The sequence below is a fragment of the Pezoporus occidentalis genome, unplaced genomic scaffold (assembly GCF_034315485.1).
Source record: "Pezoporus occidentalis ecotype Australia unplaced genomic scaffold, CSIRO_AGI_Poc_V1 ctg218, whole genome shotgun sequence".
Taxonomy (NCBI): Eukaryota; Metazoa; Chordata; class Aves; order Psittaciformes; family Psittacidae; genus Pezoporus; species Pezoporus occidentalis.
This window is the reverse complement of record NW_026914051.1, coordinates 384,638-400,889: the sequence shown is the minus strand read 5'-3', so window position 1 is coordinate 400,889 and position 16,252 is coordinate 384,638. Positions and strand designations below refer to the sequence as shown.

Below are 16,252 nucleotides of genomic sequence, written 5' to 3'. Positions count from 1 at the left end.
TTATCTAAATAATGACAGACAGGACTATATATATTTACTGAATATTTATTCATTGTATCCTTGGCAAATGATTTGAGGATTCTAGCTCTTAAATTTTATGATCTTTGAAAAAACAAAACAAACCAAGAGGTGTATAAAAATTAAGTTCTTATCTTGGCTGCCTTAAACATGAATTAAAAAAAACAGTTTCTCCTCTCTTGATCAACATTCTGAACTGGTGTTAGGTCTTGATTTCATGGCCAGGCTTTATCCCCTGCCATTCCTCAGTACCAGCCCAGTATTTGTGCAGCTGTAAAGTTCACCAGATCAAAGAACTGATATGGTTCATTAATTACCTTTTTCATTTCCTGGGTCAGATTTTGCTGAGACAATGAGGTACATGGGTAAAACGGCAGCAAGAATGAGCAGCCGCAAAAGCAGCAAGACAGGTAAAGAAAAGCCGAAGCAGGGTTCCTCCAAGCAGCAACTGGGCTGGTTTATGTGTTTTCAAGGAATTGTTACTCTACAGTGTGATGAAGTGAAAAACAGGGGTAAGGTCCCAATTCACTGACAAAAATAGAAAATCTGCTGGGAAATTTCTGGAATTTGAAGGCTTCAAGGCCTATAAGAGCTTACTTATTTAATAAATTGGAAAGAGAGCAACAAGCAACCTGTCTTGATTCAGGTGATGTTTATAATTTACAGGACATCTAGAAATCCCTCAGGTTTAGCATGTGCCGTAACAGACTTCCCAGTACATACTGGCAACATGAATGAAAATGGAACAGAAAATCTAACATAAAGAAATAAATTATTTTTGTACCAGTTAATGTGTATCTTCCACTTTTGCACATGGCTATAGTACCCTTACCTACAGTAGTCCGTATTTCTAGAAATTACAAGTAATTCTGTAGTTCATTTTTTTCCCTAATGAAAGCTGAAAACCTGAATCAACTGACTAAATATGAAAGGTTGGAAAATATCAATATCAATTATTGACACTGTGAATTATGGAGCGATTTCAAGAACGCAGAAGAAAATTTTGCATGTTTGGCCAGTTTTCGCAAAATTTTGCTACATTTTATATAACACCAGTATTTTAGGTAATAAACCTGCCAGACTTTCAAAACAATCAAGAATATGCTTGCAACCACACTTCATATTGATTATTCACAGAATTAGTCAAGCTGATATTTTAAGCTGTAAAGAAAGTTCTCCTAAATCTCACTCAATGAGATCTTAACAGTAATCAGTACTTTAGGAAACTTAAGTCCATATTGATTCCTGTCAAGTAAAGTGTTTAACAGTGGCGCACTACAAGCTTTAAGCCACAACTTGCTGCTAACTAGAGGTGCATAAAAAAATCTCATGCTTTCAAACCTAAGTTCCCCAGCAGGTAATCTGGAAATGAGGTATGATTCTAACAGGATCATGTTTACCATTTAACAACAGTCCAGTGTTTAAGAGGTTCATTTTTACAGGGCACTGAATTCACAAGAAAGACTGTTACCATGTTTATTAACTTAAGAAAATGGTTAAGTTCTGATTCCTATTCATATTTTTAAAACACAGACTTCACAGAAGACAAATTTTAGTTAGAAGTAAAGCTTCCCCATGAAAACATAGCTTTTAACTGTTTCATAAATTGTGGTGGTTTTTTTTTTTTTGTTTTGTTTGTTTGTTTGTTTTTCCTGGGCAGTTTTTATGACCTCATCCTGTGATGTTTCTTTTGGATAGCATTTTTCTGAACCTAAGAATGGAGCCTTTCTGAGCCCTGAACCCTCCTAAGTCAGGGCTGGCAAGAGTTGGATTTGAGAAAGATAGATACCCAAGACTCACTGAAGACAATGACCATCAAACAGAAGAGTTCAAAGGACAAGCATTTGAAGCCAGAAAGTCATAAAATCACAAAATGGTTTGGGTTGGAAGGAACCTTAAAGCTCATCCACTCCCGAACCCTGCCATGGGCAGCAACACCTTCCACTTCAAGCCCCATCCAACCTGGCCTTGAGCACTGCCAGGGATGGGGCAGCCACAGCTTCTCTGGGCACCCTGTGCCAGGGCCTCAGCACCCTCACAGGGAAGAACTTCTGCCTAAGAGCTCATCTCAGTCTCCCCTCTGCCAATTTAAAGCCATTCCCCCTTGTCCTGCTACTAAATGCCCTTGTCAAAAGTCCCTCTCCAGCTTTTTTGTCAGCCTCTTGAAGTCCCAGGAGGCTGTTAAAAGTCGCAACGATTAAGGGCACTGCCTTGAAAACACACTTTAAAGTGAAATACAGAAGACACCAAAAAAAGCAGTACAGTCTCAAAAAAAAAAAACCAAACTGTGAGACTAGTTATTTCTCCTGTGCTACAAATCATTAAACTTGCAGGTGTCCTGTATTCTTGGGAACAATTTTGAAAGAAATCTCTAAAATCACAGTGCATCAGGATGCTTTGGAATGACACCATCTAGCCTGGGAGTATAAGGCTGCATGTAAGCAGAAGTCTTGAAAGTCTCTTTTAAGCCTAGATCTGTCAGATCGCTAGGTAATTTTTAAGTAAAAATGACACTGAAAGAAGAGGTGTTTTCATTTAAATAAAAAATTGCCACTTTGAGTTCCACAGAGAGGAATGCAGAAGGCGACCAAGTGCGGTACAAACACATTACAGAACTAAAGTATCAACCACAGGAAACAAATGAAAATACTGTGAAAGTGCACTGCTTATCAGGATTTCTGACATGCTAGACAAATTAAATTGGTGCATTTGCTCTGAAATCAGTCCTCCTACATATGGGCTTGCTGAATATGCAGAAAAGGAGGCGAAGGGACCATAGCCTATGTAAAAATATTTACAGTGATTAATCTGATCTGTAGCTTTAAAGAAAGAGCATAAGAAAATCTGCCATATGCTTTAATGGCAGCAACTCTTGGCAATCAGCAAAATACAGCTCGGAAATGCACACTGGTGAAATTATAACATGTCCACTGCATAGCACCATCTTCTAGATAAAGATAAAACCAAACAAATAGCAATCAAAAATTACCTGTGGAACTATTCAGAAATTACTGCAATTCACAATCCAAGTTGCTCATGGGAGATTTTAACAATACAGATTTGTACTGAATAATGCAAACAGTCTGACACTATGTAAGTGGCTCCCTGGTGCCTGGAAGAGAATTTTGTGATCCAGAAAGTAAAACCTTCAACCCCAGGAGAATCTGTGTGGGAAGCAATACTTATTTATAGAGGCTCCGACACTAAGGAAAGCTGTAATGGAGGTAATCATAACTGATAGCTTGAATTCAGCACAGAAACAAGAAATGGGCTAAGAGAGTGCAAGAACAGAAGGTGCTGCAGCTGCATCAAGGAAATGCTGGGGCCTTAAGAAAACTGGAAAGTAATATGGAAATAATACAACTTAGGTTTTGCTTTCAGAGGATGGGGAAAGGTGCTCTCTTTCCATTATGTGTTTACTAAACATCTGCAGACAAACTTTGTAAATACCAGATGCTCAGTGAAGTATCTCTTAACAGATTCATGAGCTTATTCTGTAACAACTGAGCGCTTGGGCTCCACATCACTCTGACTTTGCTCAACCTGTGCTTTCCAGCAGTGAGAAGCAGCTGGTTTACATATCATTTATGCCTGAACAGCTAGAAATAGCAGTAGGTAATACGAAAAAAAGAAGGTTTAATTAAAGCATTTCCAGAAGAAAACTAAGAGGTCAGGCCAATGCTTCAAAATGAGAAGGGATATAAACAAAACACAAGGAAAGCCCAAAGAAGCAGAAGCATTATTAGGATGCGAAGCACATTGGCTGGCTAAGGAAATCATCTCAGTGTCTTCTGATAATTTTCTCATGGCTGAGACCTTAAAAGCATTTCCATACCTCATCCATGACAGAAGGAGATTCAGAAGATTGTCAAGGTGGTACAAATACAGTTCCAAGCCCATTAAGCATTTTAGTGCTATTTTAGTACTCGGTTCTAGACGAGCCTTTCCCCCTCACTTCAGCTGCACTAGTTATTAGCAGAGGGTCTTGGGACTAGTCAGGAGAATTTTGGGTGGGTGTCCCACAAGTCTTGCAGGACCTGGGTGTAATACAAATCACACCCAGAAAGTACTACACATGAGATAAAATTTAAGGGAATTACTTAGGAGATTAACTACGGTGGAATTAAAAAGAGAGAAAAAACTTAGATGGTGCATTAGGAAAAAAAAGGCTGAAGCAAACTACTTCAATCTGGTAAGTAACACAAAAAGTCATTATTACAAAGTACAGGTATTTGGGATATACCAAACTAGATATAATGTTAGAAAATACATCCTGGAAAAGCTTAATTGGCAGAAGAACAGACTGTATGGTGTATTTTTGCCTTTTTTTTTATTCTTGATCTAGACTATTTCATATATTCTGTGATGTGGATTAGCAATCTTTGAGTTTTGTGAGGTAATTCTGAGATAGCAATCACTAATTTACATAATTAGCATAACAGTAATTATATGATTACTGTAAATATATGTAAAACTAATAGTGTAATTAGAATATGTAATTACTACTTGTAATTACATAATTAGGTATGATGAAATAACTAAAACTCTCACGAAAAAAAGAAGATACTTACGAGCCCAGCTATAGAAACTGGTATAGTGCAGAATTACCGTGGTGTATAAAAAGAAAATTTATTATTTTAATGCTCACTATGTTAAAGTTAGCTCAAAAGTAAACGAATGCTAAAAGTTTGTGAACTGTGCCATAGTACTAGAAGAATTTATTGACTTTCCTTAACAGGGGTAGTTCAATGCTTGCAGGCAGTAATCAGACACACATTATTGCCACCCTTAATTATTTATTATTTAACAATAAATCTTCATATGCTTGAATTCATATGCCTGAATAACACGAGTATAAAAAGCAGTAGAAAAAAAGTATTCAAATATCCACCTCGTGCAGCATTCTGTAATTATTGATGTAAGTAATATATTACTTTTCTCCTAAGTCTTCAAACCATAGGTGTCTATATTCACATTGCTATCCAGAGGAAGTACAGAATAGAAGCTTTTTACCACTGCACTCCAGTGCCATATTGCCATGTCTCCCTCATTTACCACACTACAGAATCACAGACTGGTTTGGGTTGGGAGGGACTGTAAAGCTCATCTGGTTCCAATCCCTGCCACATGCAAGGACACCTTCCACTAGACCAGGTTGCTCCAAGCCCCGTCCAACCTGGCCTTGAGCACTGCCAGGGATGGGGCAGCCACAGCTTCTCTGGGCAACCTCTGCCAGGGCCTCACCACCCTCACAGGGAAGAACTTCTGCCTAAGAGCTCATCTCAGTCTCCCCTCTGTCAGGTTAAAGCCATTCCCCCTTGTTCTGTCCCTACAGGCCCTTCTCTAAGGGGTAGCTGCTCTAAGGTCTCCCTCGAGCCTTCCCTTCCCTTCTCCAGGCTGAACAAGCCCAGCGCTCTCAGACTGTACACACTTTGCAGCTAATGAATAGTCACTGCAAAGCTAACTCATTTTTTAGTTTTAAACTCACTGTCCTTGATCTCTACACCAAAACAATTTGATTGCGTTACAGAGCCTGATCATATTTATAAAAATTCTTTAACACTCAACAGAATTATCCTTTCAAATAACTTACTGTTCTTCTCTAGTTGATGGAGCCCTGGGTCACAGCTGTCAGTATTAATCTACAGAAGCGCCTCCAGAAAGATCATGTGTCTACATGATTGGCTTACCAGTGTAAATGTCTAAAGTCTGACCCAGAAACACAGACTGTAGATATCATAGTTTGCAATTCAGTAATGCTTTACTGACACAAGTAGAGTTCTTTCACTATTTCAATATACTGGAAATATCTATTTTATCTTTTACATATATAGGTATGAAAAATATATGTACACATATATATTTATTTATATATGCATAAATTTTTATATATATAAAAAATATATACACATAAAATCCAATATAATACATAATATATGCAACTTCACACACAAAGATTATTTTTATACATAATTATATATATATGTCTATAAAATAGAAAGAAATATGACGTAATATTCCATTTCTGAACCAGAATATGCAATGATTAGTTCAAGTAATAGCTTTGACTATCCCATTTCTAGCTAAAGAGGAAATTGGTTTTATGTGATCTATAATATGAGCAATGTTCATGATGTAGCCAAAAAAACAGAAGGGATGAACTCTGAGGAAATGGATGAGATTCCTGGTAGAATTTCGAATGGCAGTCCAATTGCACATTATAAGGAAATACACCAAGTAATTCACCAGCAACTTTTACAGAATAATAGATGTTCCTATTTTACAACTTATTTCAGGCTGCCATATAGTCTGTAAAATTTCTCAAAGCAAATATTAAACTTTTACTTCTCTCTATAATTATATACACATTATGTTGGATGCTCAAATCTTTTGCTTGTTGCATATACAAATCTAGTAATTTACTGAGGCTACTTCAAAAAAATCCCATTCTGTCATTTGTAGTCATTGGTCCATATTGTTTTCTTCTGCATTCTGCCCCATGCACTCACAATGTGAACACAAAAAAAAGAATCATACTCTTCAGCTTTGCCATGGTTTCATTTATTTAGTATTCAACTTGCAACATTCTTTACATTTTTTTTCTCCTACACATAGCAGATCTTCTTAGAACCAGTAATTCCCATTCTTGAATGTGGGTGACTCCAGTATTTCAGGTACTATTGCACACTACTGTGAATGCAGTATCTAATGGTGCAAATGATAATACACAAATACTTTCTTTTTTCTCCTTAAGGCACCATATCATATACTGTAAGATAGCTTAGGACTTTCATTAGTTTTTTATAATTTTTCTTACTATATTTTAGTATTATATTTTAGTATTTTATTATATTAAATAGACATTCACTTTATATTACATAAATATATAATTATATTACATAATTTATAGATATTGTATATTATTTTATTTTTATATTTTTATTTTAGCTTTTCCCACAAGACCATTATTCTTCAGCATCCTTTGGCTAAAACACACAGGCTTTCTTCTCTGCAGCACTGCAAATATATCAGCCTCCAGCATCTGTTATTAACTGTTAACTCACACTGCATTTCATACCATAGCAGTTTATTCTACTTTTGCTATTTTGGTCTTCAAGATTTCCTAGTCTTTCATAAATGAAGAACTCCTTTATTAGCAACAACTTTAGAAATTAGATCTTTATAATGCATTTGGTAAAATCATGGGAGACTGTTCCCAGGGCAGACCCTGGATGAACTCCACTAACAAATTCTCCAAACCAGTGGTCCTGCTTTCAGAGGCTAGAAGTATAGCCCCTGAAAGTTGATTGAGAAAGTAACATCTATTTTTGCCCTGCTCTTCCACTTGTTGATATCTGTGAATAATTACACTTTAAGGAGGGATGCTTAGGCAGATGAACCCCTACCTCAAATTGTTTATTGTATTTTTCTACTTTACACTATTTACTCTTTCTTGTTTGACTCTTAGATAATAATTTTGCATTTTGCAAATTTTTTCATCATATCAGATGTTTTGCATGACAGATTTGGTCTTATAAATTTCCTCCACCTTGAAAAGAATAAAATGGCTATTTTGAGCATTACATATTTGTAGACTAGACAAGTATCTCCATAGTATACTATAGTTGTTTCTGGAAAAAAAGTATTTATTTTATTTAAAAAAAAGAAATATATAAAAACATGCAGTACTTACTCTGTTGGCAGTTTCTTCCCATAAATTCACCTGGACATTCACAGGAATAGTTGGCAACGAGATCTGTACAAATTCCACCATTCTTGCAAGGTTTGGCCTCACATTCATTTATGTCTGCAAAAACCACACAAGATACTGCCAGAATTAGCAAAGAGAAATTGTAAAAGCAATAATCACATGTTTTTAAAGCACTAAACTACAATGTAGTTATGCAACTGACATTAGAAACAAACTTGCTCTGTAAACCATGTGATTAGACAGGGCGTTCTTTAGGGAAAAACAGCAATCTCATAAATGCAGATAGTTTCATATGCCTGCTAAACTTTTACTATGTCCTATCATGCAACAGCATTTAAAGTTTTGCTCAGGGATTTTCACAGTAATGCCTAGAAAACATCAGGGCCACAAGTCACTATTTGGCCTTAAAGAAACAAATTCAACTAGTTCTTACAAAGTACTCATCAGTGATCCTTGCAACTTCAACAAATGTGGCTACTTCTTTACCAACAGATGCCAGCTAAGAAGGTCTCTCAGTTCATCTTAATTCATGAAACATCTAACTGACAAGATTGTTTAACTGTCCAAAAAACTTCCTTTCTATGCACGAGCTATCAGGCAAACTGAAACTAATAGCTTGATTCCGAAGACTGCAAATTTTATTAAATTCAGAAGATAGAAAAAGTGGTTAATTTCATTTGCATTCCCCTTTTCAGGTACTTTTATTTCAAATGCTGCGAGAATAATACTCCCCAGCGTTTTTCAGCATGGCAACCTTTAATATCAGATTATTTTTCTCAAATGCAATATAGTATTTTTCAGTCATCTTAAATAGGCAAGTGAAGGATAACGATATCTCCTAATTAAAATTCTCTATTTCTGCATTTATATTTACTCTGTATGGAGCAGAAACAATATGGATTGTATGCATCATTCTCAAAGGGCTGCATGAATGCACACAGTTAAATATTCAAAAAAACAGTGGCCCACACTAGCTTCATTAAGAACTGAAGTCCTGTTGCATTAGGCACTGTAAACAGCAAACGGAAAAGTAGTCTTTAGCTTGTACTACAATTTGTCTTCACTCAGTTTTGCTTAAGTGCATATTCATTCTGGATACAGTTCCTGATAAAGCACATGTGCATGGCACAGAAGTAAGTTCAAATGAGAAGACAGAGATGAATTAATTGCATCCACTAGTAGGCAAAATGTCCTATGAATTGAAACAATACTCCTCACTTTTCTGCTGAATCTGCTTCTGTCCCCAAAATACCAACCTGTTTTGTGCTGTCATATACAATGTAAAGGAAATGCTTCATAAATATCTAAACCTGATGCAATAAGGCTGGTGCAGAAGCACAATTCAACTGTCAACAGAGATGCTTTATTTCTGGTAGCTGAGTATGTAACCTTTGTACTTTTAATTTGGATTTTCACATTTACTAGGAATCTATGTACAAAAAATCACTGTTTTAATACACCACTTGCCTAGATCTGATTGATTTTGTGATGTTTCCAGGGAAGTTTGCACCTCCAAGTCGTCTCTGCAGAACTGAAGAACTGTGTAGCTTTTAAACTATACGCGCAATGTATATGAGGTAGGCTGAAAACTGGTTGAATGGCTGGGCCCAGAAGACAGTACGTGGTCTGAAGTCTAGTGGGAGGCCACTATCACTGTACCACTGGAGCCAATACTGCTCTGACCCTGTTCAACATTCTTCATTAATGGTCTGGACAGTGGAGCATTATGCATCCTCAGCGAGTTTGCTGCTGACAGAAAACTAGGAGGGGTGGCTGACATGACAGACGGTTGTGCTGCCACCCAGAGGGACCTCAACAGGCTGAAGAAATGGGATGAGCATAAACCTCACAAAGTTTAACAAGGTGTTAAGTCCTCCCTCTGGGGAGGAACACTAGCTGGCACCCGTACGCTGGAGAAGGCTGCCCAGCAGGAAAGCAGCTTGGCAGACAAGGGCTTGGGGGTCCTGGAGGACAGCAAGTTGACCATGGGACAGCAAGCATCCTCATGGCGAAGAAGACCAACAGCCTCCTGGGCTGCATTAGGCAGAGCCTTGCCATCAGGTCGAGGGATTTTCATCCTTCCTGTCTGCTCAGCACTTGCAAGGCTACACCACGAGTGTTGAATCCGTTTCTAGGGTCTCCAGTATGAGAGAGACCAGGACATCCTGGAGACAGTTCATTAAGAGGCCACTTAGATAGAGACTGGAGCACCTTGCCTATGAAGAAAGCCTGAGAGAGCTGGCACTGTTTAACCTAAAGAGGAGGGCTAGGAGGAAACTCAGCAATGTGCACGACTACTTGATGGGACGATGTGCCCAGGATGTCTGCTGAATCTCCATCCTTGGAGATACTCAAACACCATTTTGAATACTGTCCTGGGCAACCAGCTCTAGGTGGCCCTGCTTGAGCAGGAGGGGATTGGACCAGATGGCCTCCAGAAGTCCCTTTTACCCTCAAGCCTCCAATGATTGTGAAAATCTTCCCACTGCTGTGAACCGAAACGCAACGACAGATCTTCAGCTAAATGTGGAAGCTAGTTTCAGTTCTCTGAAGCAGAAAAAAAATAGATTTTTATACTGAAATTAGTTATAGTTACTGATCTCTGAGCTTCTTTTTAATCCTTCATGTTGTACTGTTTGTTGCCTATAATAATACCACATACTGGACAAATAAATATTCACAGGTTTAGCTGAATTTCTGCCTATTAAAGAGAAAGAAGAGAAGTAATAGCTTAGTGTACAAGAAATAAAACCTGCTAAGGGAAGCGACCAAAGAACAGGCCTGCTCAATTCTAAATTAAATTCTTTATATGTATTTACAAAATTTAACAAGATTCTTCAGCTCTCTATTTGCCTTTTTAAGCAAAGCCCATTAAACTTACGTTTTCACCAGGTTATTCATTATTTTAATACAGGCTAACACGTTTGTGCGGAAAAAATATCAAGGTCACTGTGATCTAAAAAGCATTAAGTGAATATATGAACTATCTCTTACTTGGTGAAATAAAGGTAGTAATTTATCCTCCTAAAAGCTTTTCTATGTAAAGCTATTTTCTCAACATATTTTTTTCTAATTTGTTGTTCCTATCGAAATATGTAGGAAAAAATGCACAGCTTTCCAGAATATTACATGTTGTCTATGCAACGATGTCGAAAACAGACTGAACCTTAAGTACCAGACACCTTTAAAGCAATCCTATATATAGAGCAATTATCTATGATCAATGCAGGAAAGATGTAAGTTCTTTATTATTATCTTTGTAACTTGGATCCCACAGTGATTTTTTTTCCAGTAATTTGAGAACCTTTAGTCCCAGCAGTTCAAACAAACATGTCATATTTGATGAATGAAGAAATACTAGCTTATTGTGGCATCCTATCTGATACTAGAACAGATGTTTAGTTGGAAAGATAATGAACTGAAATGTGTTAAAGAAAAAAGCATAAGTTCTACCGAATTATTTAATTTATTATTCATTATTTCATTTGGTTGAACGTGCAGATGTAGAAGATTTAATTAAAAGTAGTTCCTGCAAATTGTGGTCAGATTTTATTCAAATTCCTAGACATTCCAATTACAATACTAAACTTTACACCAGCTGGTGTGTTTCTTTCTTCTCAAACACATATATTCCCTTTTAAACTTTGTTGTATCATCATGATTAGAAATAACTTCAAATAGAATTTTAAAATTACATTTTCTGGAGTAGCTGCTCCTAAAGACAATAAAGACTCCTAAAGAAAACCTCTCTGTATGTTGCCAGATAAAAATTCTTCACTGACTATGCAATCAACCTACTTATGTGGCAAGGACATGCTTTTAAAGTAAATAAACTAATACAAAGTAAAATCACTGTAGGTTACTCATGATTTTTCAGGTAAACTTATGTATTGTGCCAGGTCAGATTTTGAAGTGTAATTCACATTAACAGTATTATGCATTGTAGTGGCTAAAATGCAGATACCTGGATACTAACAGAGAATTCAGAGTTACTCACAGAGGAACCTAGTAAGACTTAGATACTAAGTGAAATGGACTTCTGAAGAGTTTGAAGTGCCAGACACTTTCTACACAGTTTCCAGATTGGCTAAAAACCCCCCAAATCCATATAAAAACCCCCAAGCCCTGAAAACCCACTACTGTCCGTGCCCAATCCCCCAGTATTTCTCTACTGAAGATGGATTATCAAATGAATAGTGGTTCAGGAACAAGGAAACACTGACCATTTTCTAAAAATAGATTGTCCTTGAATACTAATAGCTTGAAAGTCTAAGACAGTTGATTAATAAAGAAAGGCTATGTGAAGGTTTCTTTTTATGCTGAAGATGATTAAATTTACATTTCCTGCCTCCTAAAATCAAAACAGAACTATAAAGCTATAAAGCACACTTCTGTTTGAAGCACAGTCATTGTGCACCATGGAACAGAAGTATGGTGCCAGGAACTGGGCAAGTAAAACAGAACTTTGCTGTATTACATAGCGAGTTGGAGAATCCATCATGAGGGCTTTTTCCTTTTTTGTTGAATTGTTTATATATATATTTAAATCCTTCAAGTATTTAACAAACACGAATGAAAACTAGTACTGTCCTTGCAAATACAATATAATCAAATATACATAATCCTCATTTTGGACTTTACCTAAATAGAGTCACATCTGTTTTCCTGAAAAATCACCCCAGATTAAATGGCTATATAAATTATTTAACTGTTATAATAAAAAAATTTAAAAATTCCAGTAATTTGAGTTCTTCAGCCAGCTACTACTTGTAAACCTGACTTTCTGTGATGAAGGAACTCGTAAGCTCAATCAGTTGTTTTTGCCAATGCAGCTTGTGTTTTGGCTGCAAATGCACACCATTATCTTGTTCCTGTTCCCTGCTTACTTGCTCATTACATAGCTCAAATTCCTGGTTCCTGCCACCTGAACCCTTGTTTCTGATCCAGAACTATCTTTTGCATTACAGGCTTCCTGAAGTTGTCTCCTGCTGACAAGCACATTCTTTCCTTATCCTTTGATTTGATACACATTTTAGCTTTCTGATTACACTTGGTCTGCTCATCTCATCTCAACTCTAAGTCATGTTTTTAACCAGTCTTCTGTCTTGATAGAATAGCTGGCCTATAGGTTCAAGTGTTCATAATGGAAGACTGCTTGGCCTTTATTAGGAACACTGATTTAGACAGAAACCTGTTATGCCTTACTAATATTGCTAATGTGTTTTTTTTTCTCTCCCTAAGAAAGCCAATTCAGTATATAGAAAACAGACAGGAGCTGAAGATCAATTGGTTATAACCTAAGCATCATAATGGCTTCCATTAAGACCCAAAGCTGTACACTGGATAAAGAACAATTCCCAATTCTATAAACATGACACCCCTCCGCCCCCCAACTTTATTTTTATTTTTTAAGAAAACTAGAAAACTTAGGAACTTTCCTACCCAGTTCTTCTTCAGAATAAAAGTTGCTGATAACTAAAACCATGTTCTAACACCTTTATATTTGGAAATCAGTATGATAAAGAAACATGTAGTATGGAATATTTATGTTTTAGCTGGACCTTAAGTCTAGGATTTTCTTTAATTGATAGTTTTTTATAGTTTTTTAACTGCATTCTCCATATTTTTTCCCTTTATTCTGTATTGATCTTGAAAGATTAAATTACATGAGTAAGTACTGTATCAGTAATACCAGAGAGTGTATGATTTTGCTTGCAAAAGTTTGCAATATCTTGTTATTGTTTAAACATAAGCTTTCAGATATACATACTTTTATTACTTTCCTAACAAACACCATGAAAATCAGATTAGGTACTCTTTTTTGTTATTATAGATTTGTACCAATTTGTTCAAGGACGATATTTTTTTAATGAAACATTAAATCGTAAGGCTCCACTGAAAAGAATAAAATTATACCAGCTTTATTTGGTAAAGAATCTGACTCAGCAGACTCAACTGAATTTAATATGGCTATTGAAACACTGACCTACTCACTTAAATGATAAAATTTGAAGGATTACAGCAATTCAAATTTAGAAGCACACCTCTCCTTTAAGAGTAGGAGACTGGTAAAATATTGGGTGGAAAACAAAGAGTCATTAAACTGTTCTTTATCATATTTCTGTGTTTTAGTAAAACAAATCTAAATTGTAAATGTCTCCTAGATGAGGACAAAGTAACTTTTTTTCTAAAAAGCTAAAATAAATATATTAATAAATTAAATTGTATTTAAATAAAATTAATAAGTATCACCCAAATGTTTGCAAGCACAGGTAGGTCACCTTCAATTTTGGGTTAAAAATACAAAAGAGATAAGTAGCTATAGGTTAATTGTAGGTTTAAGAAAGTTTCATACCTGTTTCTGAACCAGATTTTGGCTGTAGTTAATGTGAACAAAAAATAAGCTGTAACTTCAGCTGTAACTGTCCCTTTGTTTAACCAGGACTATAAAAATACAAGCACTAATACATTAGTGGCAAGACCGTGGTGTGAAACATCTTAAAAGAACTGAAGCATATTCCCATGAATTATGGGAATTTGTTACATATTATTATATACCACCCGGGGAATTACAGACAAGTCAGTCTCACCTCTGTGCCTGGCAAAAGCTTGGAGAAGATTCTCCAGGAAGGCATGCTAAGGCACATGAAAAACAACAAGGTGCTTGGTGACAGCCAGCATGGCTTCACTAAGGGGAAATCCTGCCTGACCAATTTGGTGGCCTTCCATGATGGGGCTGCGGAACTGATGGACAGGGGTAGAGCAGTTGGTGTCATCTACCTGGACTTGTGCAAAGCATTCAACACTGTCCCACATGACATCCTTGTCTCTAAACTGGAGAGACATCAATTTGATAGGTGGACCACTCGGTGGATAAAGAAATGGCTGGATGGCCGCACACAAAGACTTGTAGTCAATGGCTCAATGTCTGGCTGGAGACCAGTAACAAGTGGTGTCCCTCAGGGATCGGTGTTGGGACCGGTCTTGTTTAACATCTTTGTCGCTGGCATGGACAGTGGGATTGAGTGTGTCCCCAGCAAGTTTGCTGATGACACCAAGCTGTGTAGTTGGGTTGACACCCTGGAGGGAAGGGATGCCATCCAGAGGGACCTTGACACACTTGTGAGGTGGGCTGATGCCAACCTCATGAGGTTTAACCATGCCAAGTGCAAGGTCCTACACCTGGGTCGGAGCAATCCCAGGCACAGCTACAGGTTGGGCAGAGAAGAGATTCAGAGTAGCCCTGAGGAGAAGGACTTGGGGGTGTTGTTTGATGAGAAAATGAACATGAGCAGGCTTCAGTGTGAGCTTGCAGCCCAGAAAGCCAACCGTATCCTGGGCTGCATCAAAAGGAGCATGACCAGGAGGTCGAAGGAAGTGATCCTGCCCCTCTACTCTGCTCTTGTGAGACCTCACTTGGAGTATTGTGTGCAGTTCTGGTGTCCTCAACATAGAAAGGACATGGAACTGTTGGAACAAGTCCAGAGAAGGGCCACAAGGATGATCAAGGGACTGGAGCACCTCCCGTATGAAGATAGGCTGAGGAAGTTGGGGCTGTTCAGCCTGGAGAAGGCTGAGTGGAGACCTCATAGCAGCCTTCCAGTATCTGAAGGGTCCTATAGGGATGCTGGGGAGGGACTCTTCATTAGGGACTGTAGTGATAGGACAAGGGGTAATGGGTTAAAACTTAAACAGGGGAAGTTTAGGTTGGATATAAGAAGGAAATTCTTTCCTGTTAGTTTGGTGAGGCTCTGGAATAGGTTGCCCAGGGAGGTTGTGAATGCTCCAACCCTGGCAGTGTTCAAGGCCAGGTTGGACGAGGCCTTGGGTGATATGATTTAGCGTAAGGTGTCCCTGCCCATGGCAGGGGGGTTGAAACTAGATGATCTTAAGGTCCTTTCCAACCCTAACAATTCTATGATTGTATGATTCTATGATTACTAAATCTCAACTGGATATATTCAATGGAATTTGAGCACAGGACAGACATCTCTTAAAATTCAGTTATTTGATTGCTTTTTTCAAAGTTAGTTTCCTGAAAACAGAAAATGCACAGCACATATGAATTATTTCTGTATTTTTATACATCAAAAGTTTCTTTCAATGTTTTCTTTTGAAACTACTGGAAACTACAAAAAAGAATGGTGACATCACAGAACTCATGTCACAAAAATCTAGTGGGAGCTTCTAGACAGAGTATAAAGGTGCCTGTTTACTTCAAAGCACTTTGAGCGAATTCTAGATAAGTTAGGGCTCTACAGGAATCTTTGCCATAGTAATAACACATCTTGTTACATTCACAGCAATATTTGCATCTTTATTTTCATACTTTTTTGAGCTTACCTTTATATCCCTATTTCTGCTTTAATAGCTCCCATAAAATAAATGAGAAAACAGGCTATTGCTCTGATAGTACAATGAAATTGGAGTCTGCATAGATGCCCACTTTCTTTCTTGAAAAATCTGTATCTTTTAGTTGTAGTCACTAAAAAGTATCATTTTCTCTGCGGAGTCATACTTCTA

At 37.3% G+C, this 16,252-nt stretch overlaps 1 protein-coding gene across 2 annotated transcripts in view; it reads right to left on the bottom strand.

The window, feature by feature from the left end:
- Window positions 1–16,252, bottom strand: part of EDIL3 (EGF like repeats and discoidin domains 3) — a 274,356-nt gene that overhangs the window by 124,617 nt on the left and 133,487 nt on the right. For both annotated transcript variants that reach the window (XM_062619997.1, XM_062619998.1), the window contains one exon: window positions 7,712–7,825. In XM_062619997.1, coding sequence (XP_062475981.1) covers window positions 7,712–7,825 — 114 coding nt within the window. The remainder of the gene's footprint in view (window positions 1–7,711; window positions 7,826–16,252) is intronic.